Here is a 21,644-nt window from a genome sequence, read left to right on the forward strand (position 1 = left end):
TATAATCCATGTGAATGTTCAATATATGCCATGAACATTCAATATTTTTCTATAAAGTTAATAACTATAAGTAACATGTAATATAAAAGTGATAATTGTGTATATTGTATGTATTATCATTAGGCGAGGAACACATAAGTTGTAAGAACTGGTTTCCAATCCTCTTGCATAATTACACATTAGAATATTTTCAAATCAATATTTTCCTATGAAGGGGAATAACTCTAATCAAATGGGATTTTCCCTCAACAGCATTCCTTAAAATCAATGAAACATCCCTATTTTTATTCCAAAGATAAATTCAAAGTTGAAAATGCATGTATAACATCAAGCTAGGGATTGGCAGTATACCAAAGTATCTACCAATACAGGATATGTCCATTTCCTGAAGGTTAGGCATGTTGAGGTCATGGAAAAACATGTCTTTGAAGTTTATCAAGGAGCTTAAATGAACTTTGATGAAAAGCCTTAATTTCCCAAAATAACCAAATATTTCATGTTCTTTTTCAATATGGTTTTTTTTAATTTAATTGAAATGCATGGAAATTTTATCAAAGTTTCTTGATTGTATAATGACAGATAATGACTTTGTTTGCTAGCAGAATTTCTTTGATGTGTTTCTTTATATGCCAAAAATTATTTTTGTAAATTTAAGGATTAAAAAACTGAAGGAAGTCGCCTCTCTTCTGAATTTTTAATTCAATTAGCATCAGTGTGATAAAAGGATACTGCCGTGTTGGTCAATAAATACCTGGAAAATTAAGCGCTAATTGTTATTCAGGTATACCCACTCACACAGCCGGACCTGGTCACAATGTTTTTACAGGACCATTGTGAACTTGAATTTGAAACTTTAATTGACAATAATTGATTGCTTTATTTTCTGGTTACAGCTCATTAGGGTCACAAACTGACAGAGATCAACAGAGAATATTTGTCCTTGTAAACAGTTCCAGGCCTGATTGACAGAGGAGAGAAATAAGGACATAAAAGGGGTACCACCTTCGATAAAGATCAAATCAATTTGTAAGTATTCCACAGGACTTTCACTTCTTTATTTAATTGAACATGCAAGTATTTTAGTGGAAAATCTAATGCTGTATCAGAATTGGAAATTCAATTTTACCAGTATATGGACTTTAGAGCTGAATGCAGCTAATTAATCTAAGCATTCTCCTAAATTACCTAAATTGATACATAATAGTGTAAGATGGAAGTTTCATAATGAATAGATTGTAGAATAAGTGTTTACATTATATATTTGATAAAACATTTCATTTAATGAATAAATAATTAATTTAATCTTCGTTAAGTCAGTAATTAATGGAGTACTTAGTGTAAACATAATATTGTACATCTTCATCGGAGATGTCTGCTATGAACGTCACAGATATATATGCACAAAGCTGTATAGCCTCGCTGTATCAGCAATCAAAATGCCAGCGACTTGCAGACATGGGCTAGGACAAATTAACTTCCAATAATACTCATCTGCAGCAAATCAATAATGGACTAGGGAAAAGCAATAACAGGCAATTATTTGGTCAAACTTGTACCACTTCCCTGCCAGTGGGAGGATGTACATGGCAGGTGCTTTCGTTGTCCATGTATATAAACAGCCAAAATGCTGTTTAACAAGAAAAGTGTTGGCCAGACATACTGGAATATGCATCATGTAATGTATTTGTGATATGAGAGAGATAATGTGGAGAAATTCTATTGATAATTGACATGAGGACGTTGAACATGCCCTTTCTGGTATGCACACATGCTGCTCTCTCTCTCCTCTCTCTCTCTTGCTCTCTCTCTCTCTCTCTCTCTCTCTCTCTCTCTCTTGCTCTCTCTCTCCATGATTTTTAGACAATTGTTAAATTTAAGAAAATTAAATTGGTCCTTGAATTTTTTTATATACCATAAATTTGTAATGTCTTAATTCAAATACATTAATGTATAATAATTAAGACAAACAGTTGCACACTGGCCATTACAGATTTCAAGCCATTTATTTACTTCCTTGGGATCTTTGTTATGTCAATATTTTTTATGGATATGAAAAAGTTCTCTGTGGGTGTTAAAATCACTGTTTGTTGACATACCAAATATTGTTTTGAGATCTTCAACTGTTAGATATGGGGGTCTTGCTCAATAAATTGTGAAACAGGTGCCTCTCAAATTGAACCGTTATGCAAGGATTTTGAAAACATTTTCTGAACCATTTCTTCAGTACATTGGATTAGTCCAAAGTGTTTTCTTAGTCCAAACACTTTTGGCCCCCTTATAATGGCCACAATAGAGAAATATTTTGACAAGTGTTGTGTAAGACTGTTTTCGTAGTTGAACTGATATTTATTAATGAGATTTCGCTATAAGTAGTCCTTGGCCAAATAAGTACCATGGAAAATGACCATTGTTCCCAGATTTCATGTCACTCTTAAATTAAATTTGATGAAGTGATTAATTGTGAGAGAAAACAAGACTGCTTTTGATGAAAAGCGACATAATGTAACTTGTTAATTCTATTGGTGTTTAACATATAGGAGTAAAAAAAAAGAAGTTAACAAAACATTCACTGAAAATTCATTACATCATCATATCCCTCCTCAAAAGTTAAATAATTGCATGCACTGCCATGTAATATGGGTCCGCTGATGATCAAGCAGTCCCATCATCACTCTTGTAATTCTGTACTGCGAAGTGGTGACACATTCCATGCACTAGCCACAAGTGAAAATGTATTGGTTTAAGGGGCTGTTTTCAAGATTTTTCCTGCATTACATCTACTTTAATTCTTAAAATACTTCTGTTAAGAACTTTCCATTTCATTCTTTAACCAGCATCTTAATAATAACATTGTTCTGAAGTGTACGTTCTTCAAGTGACTTGCTGAGTTTGACTCCTTAAGTTTATAATCCGTGTCTCTCTGCCATCATCATAAACAGTCAACCAAAATAATGATTGTCATATGATGCAACCACAGGCCTTTAAAAGCCATGTATCGTTTGTAAAATCTTGACTGTGAATTAATCCTAATAATAACCAAAACCTGCATGCATGCATAATTGTTTAAAATAATTACTGCATTATTTAATGTAATTTTTTTGCACTTATGATATATATGCCAGCTGGTATAAAATTTCATCACTAATACTTTGATGCATAAAAGTTACTGATCATTTCATTTGCAAGAAAAAAAATTATTTACATGGTACCTGAGGTAGCCAATAGACTCCTCAGAGTTGTTTCCCTTTCACTGCAGTTTTCATAAAGGTGTCAAACTCAGGTGAAGGAATTCACCTGTCTTTCTTTAGAAGCTTCTTACAGCTCTGGTAATATTTGTTGTTTTAGCATGTGTCAAGGCTGTCTGAAGATGCCAGGTGAATTAGAATCAGTGTAACTGAAAAGATTTACAAGAATTGTTTTGTTAAGACTATCAAATTGTTTATTGCAGTCAGGTGTTGACATTTTAAGATAAGAAGTGTTTTAATTCTGTGCATATTTAGTTTTCAAATACAAAATAAGTTTAATAGAATCATGCATCTTGGATTGTCTAAGTATTCCATGAACAGACAACAAAATTAATAAGTGTAACCCCACCCCAACTATAAGGGCATGTAATAAATATTATTGGATTTTTTGTTCTAATTCTGTCATTTATGCAAATAAGAATGGTCATCACATAAATATGCTAGGCTGAAATGTGATTATTGTTTTGTGTAAAAGTTTAAAGTGGTGGTGTCTGTCATGTGAGTAGCACTGTGTTTATACACTTATAAACTTCCTTTTGATCTTCAATTTGAGTGTGCTTAAATAGGTCATATATATATGTTCTGGTTGCATGAGTTGTTCACTGCAATTTAATATTTAATCTTTTCTTTTAATATTAATACATGTATTTTTAAATCAAGTTCCTTTTGAAAATCAAAAAAACCAAACATGTGCGATAATAAGTTTTAAAAAATTATCAAAATAGGGAAATTAATATACAGCGTGCACATTAAAATTTAACATCTTCTGTTAATTTATGTTATTATATTTTAATTATAGTATATCATTAATAACATAAGTTGTAGGAAATGATCATTGAACTATCCTAAAGTCTTACATTTAAAATGAAAGGGTCAATGTGCAAAAATAAATGATACCGAAACTGATAAACTACAGGTACCATAAATCAAACTAGTTTTGTCCTCATGGCCATGAAAGCTGTCTGTCGGCTAGCTAACTTCTGGGAAAAAGGAAGGTTAGATATGAAACGGCTGTCTGAACTAAATACAGCTTATTACCTTTAGTGTGTGTGTTTGTTTTGCATATTAATACAGAGTATTTGAAAAGTAGTCGGAAGAAGAGCCTTGTTTTTTGTACTTAACAAGTTCAGCATGGAATGTATTGATTCAAATACAGGTATGTTGTTCCGCTGATAATGTTTGGAGGTTTGATAATGGAATGTAAAAGGTTTGTAGTGATGAGAGGTAAAGAATGTGGTGAACATAGATATTTTTCATATCGTCATATATAAGCTAGTGTACCTTAGGTTTGTTTTTGTCTCTTTAAGGATACTTTAAATATGCATGCATGGATGTGATATATTGTATTATATGTATTGTCAACTTGCATAATACTGAGCAAGTAACACTTGTGGCATGCAATCATCCAGGAATTTTTCTTTTAAAAATCTTAATACCTGCATTAGAATTTGATCAGAAGTACATTGACTATGAGCTTGGTTTACAATCCTTTTATAATGTCAGGCTGTTATCTTACTATTAGAGACAGTGTTGAATGGTTACTATACACATATGTATAATAAACTTATGTACACAGATGTTTCATGATGGATCTAAAATCATCCAACTCACATACCAATGTACTACACATGCATATATGTCCCATAAACTACCAACAAATTTGTCTACCCCCCCCCCCCCCCCCATCACACGATAATCATACTCTATTCTACTTTCATAGCCCCTAATATTTAACAACATATATAAAATGATTTTAAAAAATTGTTAAATAGCAATCTGATCATCGTTATTTACTTTGATAATTATTATTTTCAAGCTGACAAACTTGGAATTTCGCCCTAGGCTGTCCATAATTGTGTATGTGTTATGATAAGCATATCATAATTACTAATGACAGCAATTAATTGGTGTCCCCTTAGAAAAATAACAGTGTTTTATTGTGGTGGAGGTGATGATATCTCAAAGTTTTTGCCACATTTATTGTTGTCCATCTTTTATATTTATAATGTCAGTATTCAATTCAATTTCTTTATTGCAAAGACATACGTCTTATAGCACTTACATGTATAAATGTGAACAATACATGAATAAATAATAATAATAATGGACGGTCACATAGATTACAAATCTATAGAATAATTTGTATTTGGAGAATGAAATAACACATATATTATATATATATTGATAGTAATAACAATTGAAATCAGCAAATGACACTTGATATAGTCAAACCATTCTGAGTGTGAGGGCTTTGTAAATGAATTTTCCTAAATTACACAATTCTTTAATATTGTTAACACTTAATAACTGTATTAATTTGTACATGGATGGTTTACACCAGTAATACTTTTTTATGAGCTTTGATCGTAATGCTAAGTACATTGGACATACAAGTATAAAATGATATTCGTCTTCAATGTCTGTTATACAAGTTTTACAAAATCTTTTGTCTCTTGGTATATTTTTATGTCGACCTGTTTCAATAAGCAAATTATGTGAGGACAACCTCATTTTGGAAATACATTTTTTATACAACCTTGGTATTGATTTTTCTAAATAGTATTGTAAGCAAAAATTATCAACTAAGTGCTTGTAAATAAAACATTTTGTTTCTATTTGCATCTTGCCATGCAGCGTTTGAATAAAGTTGTCTTTAAGTCTTTTCTGAATAATTGGTAAACAAATACGACTGTTTAAATTATTTTGACCATTCCACATGTAGCCAAGTCCCAGATTATATAATTGGTCCTTAATAAATTTTGCCCAGCTTTGATAATTTTGCTTTTCGTTTTCACAAATACAATATGACCAGCCATAAGCAGCTCTTAATATACAATTTTCTGTCTGTAATAATTTAAACCAGAACTTAAACATTCGATATATACGAATAAGATATAAGGGTAGACGCCCAGTCTCGAAATATAACATAGTTGTATTAGTATTTTTCCGGACACCAAGCACAAAGCGTAAAAACTCAAGGTGGACCTTTTCAATATCTTGTCCCTTGTGGGAACCCCAAACTTCACATCCATAATTTAAAATGCTACACACATAGGTATCAAAAACAGAAAACAAAGTACAATGGTTTAAATAAAGCTGATTAATTGTTGATTTGAGAGCAAATATGGCTTTGCGACCTTGTGCCGCTAATTGTTTTTGAGTGGTAAAAAATTTACCGTTATAATTGAACATAACACCTAGATAAACAAAATGGTCCACAATTTCTAAATTTTCACCATTATAAAGCCATTTCTCGTTGGTGCGGTAATTCCCACCATTTCTAAAAATAACCACTTTAGTTTTAGATACATTTACATCAAGGTTCCATTCATTTGTATAGAACTGTAAAATATTCAACATGCTCTGTAGCTCATCAATTGATTCAGAAAACAATACCATATCATCAGCATACATAAGAAGATAAAGACTTAGCAATTGCAGGTCAGTGGGGGCAGTCCCTTTTCCTATAAATTCATTTTCAAGATCATTAACATATAATACAAACAACATGGGAGACAACACTTCTCCTTGTAAAAGACCAACATGATTTTCAAAGAAATTAGAAATATGACCAGAAGATTTAACACACGTTCTAATTCTGGAATACATTGAACGAATTACTGTAAGTAACTTTCCCTGTATACCATAATACTTTAATTTTCTGTACAATTTCTCCCTATTGATAGAGTCAAAGGCCTTCTTATAATCAACAAAACAACAATAAAACCGTTTTTTAGTTTGCAGCGCTTGTGAAACCAGGCAATGAAGTGCAAAAATTGCTTCTGTAGTACCTAACATAGGTTGAAAACCAAACTGTGCATCTGTGACAATACTATTGGAAGATGCCCATAATATTAGTCTACGGTTCAATATTGAGGTAAACAATTTACAAAAGCAGCTGATAAGACTTATGCCTCGGTAATTGTTGGGGTCATCTGGGTCACCCTTTTTAAAAACAGGAACAATAACTGCATCTGACCATTGTGTAGGAAAATAACCGGATGATAATATACGATTAAAAATACTATGTAAACATGGCATAAGTATACCCTTGAATTCTATAAAATATTCATTCAAAATATAATCAAGACCATGTGATTTGTCTCTTTTGAGATTGTCTATAGCATCTGATATTTCTTTTACATTAATTTCAGTGTCTAATTCTTCAAACACGGTAGTTCCAGTGTCCACCGGGGGATCGTTATCTGTATCGGTAGTAAATGTAGATAAATCTTCAAAATGTTTTCGGAATAGGTCCAGTTCAATTGATGTATGTTTAGGTTTTCTTTTCCGGAAATGTTTGTAGAATATTTTTGGGTTGTCTTTACGGAGATGATCAAGAAGGTTGCCTTCTTTTCGTAAATACTGGCGTTTAAGTTTTGCTTCTGAACGTTTGTAATTCCTCTTAGCTTCGATTAAGTTCAAATGGTTAACTCTGCTTTTTGTATTATTAAAACGAGTGAGTGCTGATCGATATATCCTGTACTCTTTTCGGAGATCTTCATTAAACCAAGGTTTGTCAGGTGACTTCACACATGAATGAGGTCTCGCTCCACCTGAGTTTTGAACTGGGTTTGGATACCTTTTGTTTATTTCGAAAAAGGGTCGCATAAGGTCACTCAGGCGTGATGTAAACAAATCGACCGATTCGTCAATACTAGACTGGGAATCACACAGGGTATTCTGGAAACATGCCACAAGGTCATCAGAATTCTCTATTAAAGCTGACTGGGCTTGATGAATCATGTCCTGGTTCCAGACGAATTTCGAAGACAATTGGTTTTCACTTTCATTAAGCACAGTTGAATTGCTAATAATTTCTATTTTAGACTTCAGTCTGACATGAAGAGGTGCATGGTCAGAGTACATAGTAAAATTTGCTACAATGAACTGATCAATTTTTGAAAATACATCAGGTGTAGTTATAACATAATCCACAACGCTCATGCCCCTTGGGCCAACAAATGTATAATCTTTATCCATACCCAAATTATGACGCCCATTTAAAATTCTTAAACCACTACTTTTACATAATGATAATAACTTGTTACCCAAATCATTGATGACCATGTCAGGATTAGTTCTACTTTGAAGACGTGTGTCTAAACCATAAAATAAAACTTCACTTAAATCTCTCAAAACATCATCATGTAGTATATCATACATTATAAAATCATTTGCATTTGCAGTTCTTGCATTAGTGTCACCAATCAACATCACTTTTCCAAAAGTCAAATATTTAACAATTTGGTTTTCTAGCTCACTAAATATATCACAATCATAAGCTTGGTAAAAAGTTGAACTGCTTGGTGGTATATACACACATGCTAAATACAAATCTTCAGAACTATCTAATAGACATTTATCAAGCTTAAGCCATATTATAGTGTCACACATATTTTCAAGAAAAGATACATAATGCTTAAGTTTTTCACGAATTAGAATAACACAACCACCTCCTTGTTTTGATTTTGAGCGCATTCTTGGAAAAACAAAGCTATGAAATCCTTCCACGTCAATTGAGAAATTATTTTCTATCCAACATTCCGTAAGGAGAACGATGTCATATGAGAGAATGTAACACTGGAATTTTTTATCACTGAATTTACTGGCAAAACCCCCGTTTATGTTCCAGCTGATTATCTTCACGAAATCATCCTCCGATTGCCCCTAAGCTTCACCTCTGCCGTTTCCAGCGTCCTCTGTAAGTATGTCCGCAGGCTCGTCATCCTCGGGATCGTCTCTGCCAGCCTCTGTGTTAATGGTGTTTCCTGTCTCTCCCATGTATAGTTTGCCGTCAATAAATAGTTTGTCGTATTTCAATACAGCCCTTCTATTTTCCTCCAATGCTTTTCTCAATATAGGCATTAAAGCCTTTCGTTTCTCAACGATTTCTTTAGGAAATTGTTCTCGTATGTTGTACTGCTTGTTTTTGAGCTTGTATCCAGATGTCCTGACACTTTCCCTGACCCTGAAGTTCGAGAATTTCACAACAATAGGCCTTGTTTTGTTGTACTGGAATCGTCCAATCCTATGGGCACGCTCGATATTATCTTTAATGCCAACAATGTTCAGTTCTGCTTCACAGAACTCGTTGATCAGATTTGCACAGTTCTCCTTTCCACTGCCGCGGTATTCTGCGAGTCCGAAAAAAAGCAAATTATCCCTCATACTTCTTGCCTGCAGATCTGTAATTTGGCCTCTATACTGGTGAAATACATAGAAGGGACACATACAAAAGAAAAAAATGGTGGCATGTTTTTAATTCAATGATTCAAATTTTCTCTCCTGCCATATACACATCATGACATGTGTGTTATGACATGTTAATATGCATATATAGACTCGGATTTTGAATAGACCTTGAAGATAAGTAGATGTCGTTGCATACAGTTTTCAAGACTTTAGGAAACTGAAGTTTGACAAAGGCAAACAGGGATCCCCCCCCCAAAAAAAAATTTGCTTGACCATCTTTTGATTGAGTGCAAAGATATATATTGGTGAAGTGATGGCATTTTCAATCTTAAAAAGGTATGATTATGGACATTAATCTCTTCCATGGATGGGGACATGTTTGATACAGTTATTTGATTGAGATAAGTGGAGTTTACTCCCTGTTGCCTTAATTGCTCTTGTTATATTTATATACCGGTACGTCCCTGATTTGTGATCTGTATAGAAAACGTTATGCTTGCTCTTCAGTTAAAAATGTAGAATTTTAAAATGTACAGAACAATATCAGAATGATCAAGTTTCCTTTTTGTGCTGATGTAATCTGAATACTTCTTCCTGTACATGTTTTTCTGCTTGTTTGGAACATTATTTGAACAGATTTTAAATTTTCAAGTGCGTAGCTAGTGGTACGTGACAAATTTTTATCTATACATGCAGTTGAGAGGGTGCTTCCGAATGTTTGCCTTATCGGTGATGATTGAGTGAAAATAATAATGCATACTTATTAAGATAAAGGAATTTCCAATTAACTAGCTGTGATTACTTGCAACCTTAAATTTGTAGAAGTGTTAAATGGTAATATAAAAGAGTCAATTAGTAACTGTCCATGCATGTTATACTACAAGGTGGAACCTCTGATATAACTATTAGACACAATATGCTTTTACGAGTGCAATTAGAATCATTTTAATTGATTAATTCAAGCAGATAATTTCTCTTTTTGGATTGCATTACACAGTTTGAATTAATCAATGTGCTTGCAATTTTTTCCCTCCTAGACTTAACTTAAATGATTTGGGGATTCCAAGTAAATTCAAGGGCATATCAATGAAAGCATGCACTGAATGAATTGTAAGTTAATTGTTAACTTACCGGTAATTATTTTCTCTTTTTTTTCAGATTGAGATGAGATGATCAGCACAGACTGCAGAGCTCTCCAGTGCTTCAAGGTCGCCACAGGTGTCTATCTTTGATGTCCCAGCCCCCACAGGTAACTATGCTCTTATTGAATTACCTGTGCACACTCAAACATATTTGCAAAATGGGAGGAAAATGCCTTCTTTGAATGACTCTGTAGCTCTTGGACACATCATCCCTTTTTCTGTATGGTATATTAATTGTACATGTATGAGTGGTAAATGAGACACCTTGAGATATTAATATGGATAAAAGTACACTATATTCAAAATATAATCGCCTTTTGAAAAATTTTAGAATATTTGATCAAACATTGCATTTTAATTTTTATTAGAAAAGTTAAAATTGAATAAGTCTATCTGGTGGCTGGGTTATCATGTAGATGAGTAGCTCATGTTGTTTTTGCAATGATCAGACTGGTTCGAATACCGACGCTTACTATGCCAGATAGCTCTGACTAGAGATTCAAGGGGCCTGAGTTGAAATGCAGGTCTGATCCATCATTATTTCTCCTATCCCATTATCATACATTTGGTGCTATGAAAACCCCCTGGAACTGACAGGTTATAGAACCATTATAACAGGAGCTTGGACTTTGGGTAGTTGTGTCAAACAGCAATGTGACGTATTCTGAATGTCAGACATGTCGGCCCAACGACACCTCGGCCCAGCGACACTTCGGCCCCAGGACACCTCGGCCCAGACGGGTCGGCCCAAAATTTGAGACACCTCGGCTCACGTAAAAGACATCTCGGTTCAAGCAAAATTAAAACAAAAATATTTGATTTAAATGTTTTTATTTTATTAACATAGATATTTTATCAAAATATTACATATCAAAGACGTGTAAAGGAAATTGATTAATAGAAAAATGAGACCATTAAGTTCTAATTGTTAAGCAAACAAGAGAGTAAAATTAAGAAATTGACGACAATTTCGACAACGACAATGACACTAATAGTTAAACAAACAAGAGGATGCAGCACTTTCCTTTGGAGTCGCAAATGCGTGTCACGGGTGACAATGAAGATTTTTAAATTACGAGCAGTTAATTATAAGACGATAATCACCGAAGTCCATATATATCCTTTCAATGATTACCACCCCATATCAGATTTACAAAATCGTCAGAGAAACAACACATCATGACATTTCATTTCATTATTATGTAAATATATTTTTATTGTGTCCACTTTCTGGTCAATCTTTGTAGATTTAATAAAATGAAAATATCTAAATACTGCAATCTTTAAATCCTAGATTTAACTATAATATATATTTTAAGTGTGTCATCAATTCCTGAAATTTCCGATCTACAAAAATCACATATTCTATTATTATTGTAGTGTAAAAAGTTAAGTAATAAGATTTCGACAACCTTAAATTCATCAACTTTCTATTGGCTGTTGACCAAAAAAAAAATGAGACGCGTGACCATCCAATGAAACAAATACACAGAGTTTGATTGACAGGTTTAGTCATACATGTATGCAAGTGTGACCCGATGTCCGAAGTTATGCGCGCTCATTAATGTACATATCGATGTAAATTTAAAAACAATAGACATTAAATATAATGGTCATGTGCGCGTCTTGTACGAACATTTTGATGCTAAATATCATCTGACAATTTTATCACATTTAGCACCAATTCAATATTTCATGTCGTTGGTCATTACCTTTAAAAAAGAGATAGAAAGAAGAAATCAATGAATAGATTGAATGTAATTATCTGCCCCTATTTTTTTTAAGAACCTAAAGTTTCATTAGGCCGAGGTGTCTTTTACATGGGCCGACGTGTCAATAAATTTGGGCCGACCCGTCTGGGCCGAGGTGTCAAACGCCCTTGGCCAAGGTGTCGTTGGGCCGAGATGTCCGTCTACCCGTATGCCTGTCTATTTCATTGCTGCCCACTCAGTGAAAGCTCATTGAAATCAACACGATTTGTCTGGCTTCTGAGCTAAGACTACGCAATCGGTGCATATTTCACTTGAATCCAGCATCATTTTTAACATGTTTTGGCGCAAGAAATGATAGCTACGTCCTACGGAAAGTCCAAGGCCTTGTAATAATGGTTCTAACTCCGCCCAAAGGAAAGAGCCTGCATGAGGATGGTGATCTTCATTTGAGGGCAAAAATCATTTAAGGGGGAGGAATTTGACTTTCAGACCAGTCTGAATATCAGCGCCAGATAGTTCATGCAGTTAGTAGAGCACCTGACTACAGATTCATGGGGCCAAGACTAAATCCTGATCTGGCCCATCATTATTTCTCCCATGGCCATGCACCCATCCCATTACACCCCTAAATTTATTTTAACTTATTGCTTTTTGCTGTAAGACATCATTGTTGTGAAACCAAAAAAAGTATCAAATAATATTAAGAGATGGTAAATTCTTAAAAATATTGAGGTATCCAATATATATACAATTTTGTAGTCATGATACACCCCCCTTACAATGAATGTTCTGCTGTGCAATATAACGTTATCATCATGCATCTATAATGATAATTACCATGCAGGGATGTACACCTGTTGTTGATCTAATGAAGGTATTTGGTCTGTTCTAGTCGTATTGTGGTTCTACTTATTTAACCAGGTGTTCTTTAGAATGAAGTTGCAACTTGTATGAGACTATCTACTACATTTTTGTCTTGGCTTAGTTGTCCCCCTTGCTGGAACTCTTTTGTGTTGAAAGGTTAGCATGTTATCTGACGAATGTTTATCTCTGAAGTAATTTTTGGTGAACCAAAAAATACACATTCTGGGTGAAAAAAATGTAGGACATCTCGGAATTAAACTTATGGATTAATGCTCTGGTGGCAGGTAAAACTATATGAATTCATTTTTAATCCAAATCAGAAGGTAATGACCCAGTTTTTCGATGGACTCTGGAACTATGTCTCACCTGTGTTAGCATGGTTAGTCATATCTGTCAATGAAACCTGTTATACATGTATTTTGTCATTGGTTTTTTGCTTCAATTCTTATTCATATAATGTTTTGAATTGTTTTTATTCAACACCAGTTGATTTATTAATAAAAGGAAATGTGTATGCAAGATACTATTACTAATATTTTTGAATGACATTATATTATAATAGAAAATGTTTTTATTTTGTAGAATTTTATCTCAAAAATGCCCCGAGCAAGCTTAAAACATTTGCTCGTATTTTTGGGCATCACCACACTTCTGGTAACTGTGTACAATATTGGAAAATGTGATATTGCCAGAAACGACAGTAACTTCTATCGGTAAGTTTTCATATGAACTGTTCTTTGTTAATTTATTTAATTATTTAAAATGACATCTAAGTTATAATATTTTTTGAGATACAGACAATTGAGTTTATTATTGGGTGTACAAATTTTTGAAAGTTTTATCAACACCTTCTGATCATTGCTTTCACAAGTTTGCCAATTAGTGAAAGAGGGGTAACTCTACTTTTATTCTTCTTGCAGGGAAGAAAAATTGCCACATCTTGATGGTAATTTTGGTGGCACTAAAGGTTTTCAGCCACGAGTAGCTCATTCATATGACATTGCTAAAGAGAAGCAACCCATAGAATATGAGGAAATAGATTGTATTATAAATGAGGATTATACAGTTAAAGGGAGAAAAGAGGGCAGTGAAGTGTACATGCCATTTTCATTCATACAGAAATATTTTGAGGTATGTACCAGACTACCAGTAGAGATATTAAATACATGTATTCAAATTGGGTAAAAAAAAATTGTGTAAAACCTTGACTTTAATATTTACGATTTACAGTCAAGTCGTACACAGACCAACTCGTATACAGGTCAACTCGTATACAAAATTTTCCGCCTAAAAAAACGAAAGTCAACTCGTATACAAAATTTTCCGCATAAAAAACTAAAAGTCAACTCGTATACAAAAAATTCCGCATATAAAATAGGTATGCTTAACCGAAAGTCAACGTAGTATAAAAAAAAATTTAAACAAAATAATAAGGAGTATCTTAATTAGCCTTTGAGAAGTCATCGGACGTTTGGAGAAGCTAGAAACACCGCGCTTGATGTTTTAACAATTATTGTTTTGATGTGTAGAAATAATTACCAAATAATAATGATTGGATTGACACAATTAATTATCGTTAATTTTTATGTTGTAATTTCACATCGTTACCGAGTTTAATGATAATGCACAATTATACATGTATGCATTTTGCAATCTTTGTAATAGTTGATAACATCCATTTTATTCTTATATATGTCCTTTTTACGCTGAATTACGGAAGCAATATATAAAGAAATGTTATTACAAGAAACCAAGTGTTTGGAATTTTTGTATACGAGTTGACTTTCGATTTTGTAACGGGTTTTTTTTTTGTATACGAGTTGACTTTCGGTTTTTTTATGCGGAAATTTTGTATACGAGTTGACCTGTATACGAGTTGGTCTGTGTACGACTTGACCGGACACCATATTTACATATTGATTAAAATACTGTAGCAGTTTTTTTTTTCAAATACTTCGGAGACTTTTCAAAGTTCTCTATAAATAATGGACATTATACATTTAAAAACTGCTTAAACTGGTAGCTTTGATTAATACATGTAACTAACATAGCAAATAATAATTAACTTTTAAAAATATTATATGACACAACAATTACAGCATACATATGAAGAAAATAATTAAATTTATTGTTACATGTGCATATGTACTGTAGGTTTATGGAGATATAGATAAGTCGGACGGGTACGAGAGGTTTTCCTTCCACCACAGTTACCAGGATGATTTCCCCACTGGTCCCCAGCCCAGGTACTCCCCCAGTGGAGTCTTCATGTCCTTTGACCTTTACAGTGTAGAGGACAGGAACAGAGTGAAATGTGTCAGTGGGATAGAAGGTATGACTGGATTGAATTCTCATACTTAACTGTTATATGGTAGACAGAAGTCTCGCCTCAAAACGTTGGTTTGTTAAATGTGACACCTTGGCCCTGACAGGTTGGACCAAGATTATTGACACAGTTCAGGAATGGAAAAATTATCCTTGGAGTCTGATATCTTATTATTATCAAAGATAGCATCAAAATTAATTTTTTTATTTCTTTCATATAATATTACATTTTTTTTTTTCATTTTCATGAATAGTTCTTTCTCTAACACATCAAATCAGTAAGCCCTTAATTAATTTAATTATCAACATGCCCAGTATGATATATGATTCTCTTGAGTGAAACTTAATTTTAGCAGAATTTTATCAATATCAGAATTGAATTTTAATGTACCTGTTATATGTAGCATTGTTTCTCTAATGATCTGTTACTCTTCACTCATTGAAGGTCTATTTTGTTTTATCTTGTTTAATTATAACTTTGATCATTAGTTTATTTCCCCTTTTTAAATTAATATAATTGTATTTTATTGAAAATGTATAATATATTTCCTAATGAAATTTCCATTTGACCATGCAAGGGGTCTTTTATATATGGGCTGACCTGTCTTATTTAAAGTTAGGGCCAATCATTCTGTCTTGGCAAAAACCTCACTGGGTGTAATGTTTATGGGCTATGCCATGTAAAATTATGGCAAAACAGTTTTGTTCATTAGTGTTATATTTGAAAGAACCACTTCATGTAGGTTTCCCTTTAAAGGGGCATGGTCATGATTTTGGTCAAATTCTATTTTTATGTTTTTATTATAATTTACAATGCTTTAGAAATGCATGCCTAATGATCAAATAAAATTTGAGATTCATTTGTAGAGTTATAAGCGAGATGCTGAGCTCACAATTCTTTGTCATGTAAACAAGGCTTGTGCCCTGTTTTTGTTTACATAGGTTCAATATACCAGTAAAAAATATTTTTCCAGCTTATTTGTCTATCTTTTAATTTATTTTAAGCATAGATAAACAGTTCCTAACATTTAACACATTTGGTTTAGGTTTAAAACTTAATTTTTTACTTCAACGTTCAAAATATAAACAAATGCTTTGTTTACATAGCGAAGAATTTCAAGCTCTGTAATTTGCTTATAACTCAGCAAATGACTCTCAAATTTCGGTTGCCTATTAAAAATGCCTTTTTGAGGCATTGTAAATATTAAAATTGGAAAAATAATTTTGACCAAAATCGTGACCATGCCCCTTTAAGTTAATTGAATATTTTTCATAATCAATGGATATTATCTTACAAAAAATTTTTCACTTAGATAAACTTACCTTAGGGTTACATTTGTAGTTGAATGGGAATAACTCTTTCATGATATTATTTTAGGTGTCCCAATATCCACACAATGGGATCACAAAGGTCACTATTATCCAATACAGATTGCACAGTTTGGATTAAGTCACTACAGTAAACACTTAATCCAGCCCAAAAACAAGGTCAAAATACTGGAGGATGGAGAGCGTACAGACTTATCAGACTGGCTACTCCCAGATCAAAAGTCGGAAATCCGCAGCAAACTGGATGACCGTACTTACCTGGATAATGGAGTGGTGGAATTCCAAACATCTCGTAAGACATTTTATATAAAACGGATATAGCATTAATTTGCTTAGATTTAATGGATTGTAATAGTAAATTGAGACTTCTGAAACATTCCAAGATTTAGAAAAACTTTTGTACTTAAAATATTATTGAAATATGAATTGAAGGGATTAAGGATATGTTTGACAAATATCTCTAAACTATTTTGTTTTCTTTTTTTCCAGCAAGCATGAAAAATCCAGGAATCAGCATATCAACGAGAGAGAAAAAGTTGTCTACTCTTTCTATGGATCTCAACTTCATCAACAATGGCAGTATAACTGTAGTTATTCAGATGGGGGATGGGAATTTGTATCGTATTCACTATGTGCTCAGTGACACAGTCATGAGGCAAGACGGCAACAGAGACCTTTACTATGGGCTTGGATCTTCCAAGAAAGGGAAGTGGTTCCATTTAACAAGACTTCTTCTGGTTGATTTTCAAAAGGGAATGAACTTGATGTATTCCAAAACTCGTGGTGCTAGAATGAAGAATAGTGCTCGTATTACAGCCATTTGTGTTCGCGGCCGTGGTGTTATGGACAATGTCACACTTTCTGCACATGCTCATATGGACCTGTTTTTCGATGCTGCAAATTACTTAGTGCGGCATCAAAATTCCATTGGCGGTTGGCCTGTCATGGTTCCTCGCAAACTCATTCCAGAGGTCATGGAGCTTGACTCTGGCTGGTACTCGGCCATGGGTCAAGGTCAAGCAATATCTCTCCTTGTGCGTGCCTATGTTGTCTCAAAAGACGTAAAGTACATTGACGCAGCAGGCAAAGCCCTCAGTGTTTTTGACATTCCAAGTTACCAAGGGGGAATAACTTCCAAATACCTCAACACTTATGAGTGGTATGAAGAGTACCCCACCTCGCCTAGTAGTTTTGTGCTCAATGGATTCATGTACTCTTTGATAGGGCTTTACGACTTAAGAGAAACAGCAACAGGAAAAATCAGAGAGAAAGCATCAGAGTTATTCAACAGAGGGATGAGGACTTTAAAGGCCATGCTTCTATTGTTTGATTCTGGAACAGGTACATTCTATGACCTACGACATATCACTGCGGGTCTAGCGCCGAACCGAGCCAGGTGGGACTATCACAAAGTTCATATCAACCAGGTACAGTTGCTGAGTGAAGTGGACAGTGATCCACTGTTTACCAGTACAGCAGAGAGATGGAAAGGGTACATGAAAGGGAAGCTGTCGCCCCACAATTAGAATACAACTTCTTTTTATTTGTTTTCATTTTAAAGGAAATGTGATATTCTTTCTCTTTTTTTTTTTTTAATAGTTACACAGATGAGGCATAAAGCTGTGTTTTATTTAGTCATTCCAATTCTTTTCTATTTTACCGAAAGTCTTTAACTTATTTTATGATTTTTCTGTTGGTGCTTATTTGTTCAATGAACTGTAGATTTAGGAAAACTATACGATTATAATTTTATTACACGGTTAAGACATGTAGGGCATCAAATTAAACTGAATAATTGTAGTATAAACAAAAAAAAGAATTTCGTTTGATCATTTCAGAAAAAATTTAATTTGTTGTTGATTTTTTTAAAGATGTAAGTAAACTACCGGGTTTTATTTAGTAAAAAAAAATTCCATATAATTTAGCTTTAAAATTTGAATATTTTCCTCTATCTTTATGCAGCGCTCTCCTTATAGAGAATATATTCTAAAATGACTATCATTGTTTAGGCCTTTAAGTGAACATGACCTTGAGATATTAAGTTTTATTTATTTCCTATTCTTTTAAAGACAAATGCACTTTGTGCAATGCAATACATATTTCAAGTTTTGAGGTGATCAATATATTCTAATATACTGGGCATGATTTGCAGTGCTTTTGATTCATAAATAAGCATTTACTGTAACTGCATTTTATAAGCAAAGTCAAGTTATGATGATATCAATGTGTTTCACATATCTGATGCTTTGAGACCAATGTTCATCATTTTATTTCACTGATTTTATGATATATCTGTTACATATCTATTATTTATGTAGTAACATATAATAGAAATACTGTAAACCAAGTTTTATTAGCTATTACTTCGTTATGGTATTAACCAGTGATAATGAAACTCGTATCCTGACAATGTAAGGTATTTGCTATTATATATTCCTGAACAGATAGGAAAAACATTCATATGAAATAGGAAGTGACTCAAGTGAGATATATTTGTGATTGTGTAATTCTTCTGAATTTTGAAATAATTTCTTGAACATTTACAGTAGGGAATTTTTCATATACAACAAAGAAACAAATACAGAACAGACATCATTGTGTATTTTTGTCAGTTTTGATTTTCTGATTTAATACAAATACAGGTATCTGTGATCTCTATTAGCTATATACATGTATACACTATAAGTATGTAGACTTTAACAGGTATACTCATGTTATGGACACTGTAGCTTTATGAATTAGTTACTTAGATATCAGTTTTCATTATGGTTGTGCCATGTAGCACCATCTCATGCGTACTTGTGCATTGGTTCTGCAGTCAGTAATGACTTTTGCTCAGGTTTAATTTGTTGATCATTTTTATCTGTCGTTGTTAGATTTGTTATTTTGGGTTTTTTTTTTCTTTTTTTTAGTAATCAGTGGGGTTGCCTCTGTTTATGCATTAACATGTTACTTTCTTTATTGCTGTCAATATAATGAACAAAACTACTGTAAACACGGTCATTTTTGTTGGAGTGTAATTTACAGGACTGTATATATGTAATGGGAAAAATATTTTTTTTTTTTAGAAAAGAACTTCTACTTTCATATTGTATATATTATTCCAACAATGTAAACAAATTTGTTGCATGAATGCTCATTGTTTTTTAATTCATGGACAAACACATAATATTCACTGAAAAACATCCAAATAGATATTCAGTTGATTCTAGCATGCTACGGTTTAATGCTTGCTTCTTGACAGATGCAGATATTAGCACACAAAAATTATACAAAACCTATTGTTTGTAGCAATATTTCATATGTCTTCCAATTAATAGATACAGGCTGGCATATGAAGGAATACAATTAGAAAGGTATTTGGTACTGGATTCTATTGAGTGAGAGGGTATTTTAATTATGGTGCTTTAAACTGTTCTTGTACATCAGATGAAACATGATCATATTGTGTTTTATATATAATCCATGTGTATGCATTGTATGATACAAAGTTTTATATGTTCACATTCCAATGTGGTATCATGTCCTTGTATATCAAAAGATTTTCATATATTTTTATAGTCTGAGAGGAGGATGTTTATTGATTATGGGCGTGTTGTAGGTGAATGCGTAGAATTTCATGTATGACAGACTTAAGTGTAGAAGGGAGAGAACTCTTGGCATTTGTTACATTGTCACAATACTCCATTTTCATTATCAGCTGGCCACTTGGTTTCATACAAAGGCAGGCTAAATAAACCATAAAAACCTTGATTAACATTATTATTTTTTGGGTGATTACCTGCACACTGAAAAGGGTTTGTTTTGGTACACAAGTTTGCTCAGTAACATATTATAGCCAACAGACCTCACAATATGTTAGTGAAAGTGATTTTGTCTGGCTTTATCATAAGGAAAGATTTTAGCTCACCTGAGCTGAAATTTCAAGAGAGCTTTTCTGATTATCTTTAGTCCACTGTCTGTCTGTCCATCTGTAAACGTGTCACTCTTTCGACTTATTCTTCAGAGTCATGTGGTCAATTTTAACCAAACTTAGCTCAAAGCATCCTTAGATAAAGGGGATTTAATTTTGTCTAAATGAAGGGCTTTGCCCTGTTTCAAGGAGAGATATTTGCAAACATGTTTTCATTTTTCAAAATCATTCTCCAAAACCATTGGCCAGAAAAGCTGAAACTTGCGTGGAAGCATCCTATGGTACTAGTGTTGATTCAAATTTTTTCAATTTTTTTGAGATCATTATCCCGGGAGTAAGGAGGGGTCATTATAAGGGCTGAATTTTTACATGGGAATAAATAAAAGAAAATCTTAAAAATCTTCTTAAACATGTTAAAAACCATTTCTCCATGTAAGGAAACAACCTCAGGTTGTGTAGATTCTATGTTGTTCAAATTGTGATCCCACAGGGTAAGGTGGGGCTACAAAGAGGGGTTGTATTTTTACATAAAAATATATGAAGAAAAATCTTTGAAAATCTTCTCAAAAAATGAAAAAAAAAGAAGCTCGATGGTTAACACAAGAATAAAAACAGGTCTACTCTACTAGATTAGTTTAAGCAACTGAACGTGTACGTTTACTTTTACGTGTAGAACTACAAGTACATGTATGTTTACAGGTTCACGTACCAAAATAAACTGCACGTGTACGCGTATATGTTAGACATGTTCAGCTTATTCTCATTGTTTATGAATGATTCTATAACTTCGATGAAACCAAAACCACAATCGTCCTTCTTTACGTAAAACAACGTTTAATATACACTAAGTCTATATTTTTATTTTTTTTAAGTTCTCATCTCCGTATAGTTACTATAGATTCTATACGTTTTGTACAAC

General features: G+C 33.2%; 1 protein-coding gene and 1 long non-coding RNA gene across 5 annotated transcripts; one reads left to right on the forward strand and one right to left on the reverse strand.

Annotated features, from left to right (window-relative positions):
- Positions 1 to 976: 976 nt before the first annotated feature.
- On the forward strand, positions 977 to 20,565 carry LOC105329756 (D-glucuronyl C5-epimerase B). 3 transcript variants are annotated; one of them, XM_066079685.1, is made up of 7 exons: positions 977 to 1,026; positions 10,599 to 10,689; positions 13,741 to 13,871; positions 14,079 to 14,289; positions 15,313 to 15,490; positions 16,862 to 17,104; positions 17,302 to 20,565. In XM_066079685.1, exons 2-7 carry the CDS (start codon positions 10,672 to 10,674, stop codon positions 18,336 to 18,338), a joined length of 1,818 nt encoding a protein of 605 aa, XP_065935757.1. In that variant the 5' UTR covers positions 977 to 1,026; positions 10,599 to 10,671; the 3' UTR covers positions 18,339 to 20,565. The 3 variants fall into 3 exon arrangements, with proteins under 3 accessions (XP_065935757.1, XP_011429445.3, XP_065935758.1); XM_011431143.4 differs by lacking the exons at positions 977 to 1,026; positions 10,599 to 10,689 and adding an exon at positions 13,290 to 13,442; XM_066079686.1 differs by lacking the exons at positions 977 to 1,026; positions 10,599 to 10,689 and adding an exon at positions 13,515 to 13,537.
- Positions 2,380 to 13,273, reverse strand: LOC109618944 (uncharacterized). Of its 2 annotated transcripts, none has more exons than XR_010712152.1 (4): positions 13,132 to 13,273; positions 10,572 to 10,800; positions 3,210 to 3,394; positions 2,380 to 2,714 (listed from the first exon to the last, which is right to left on the reverse strand). It is a non-coding gene; the product is annotated as an uncharacterized lncRNA (long non-coding RNA). The 2 variants fall into 2 exon arrangements; XR_010712151.1 differs by having other exon boundaries at positions 3,203 to 3,394.
- Positions 20,566 to 21,644: the final 1,079 nt, after the last annotated feature.

This window comes from Magallana gigas, chromosome 3 (genome assembly GCF_963853765.1).
Source record: "Magallana gigas chromosome 3, xbMagGiga1.1, whole genome shotgun sequence".
Taxonomy (NCBI): Eukaryota; Metazoa; Mollusca; class Bivalvia; order Ostreida; family Ostreidae; genus Magallana; species Magallana gigas.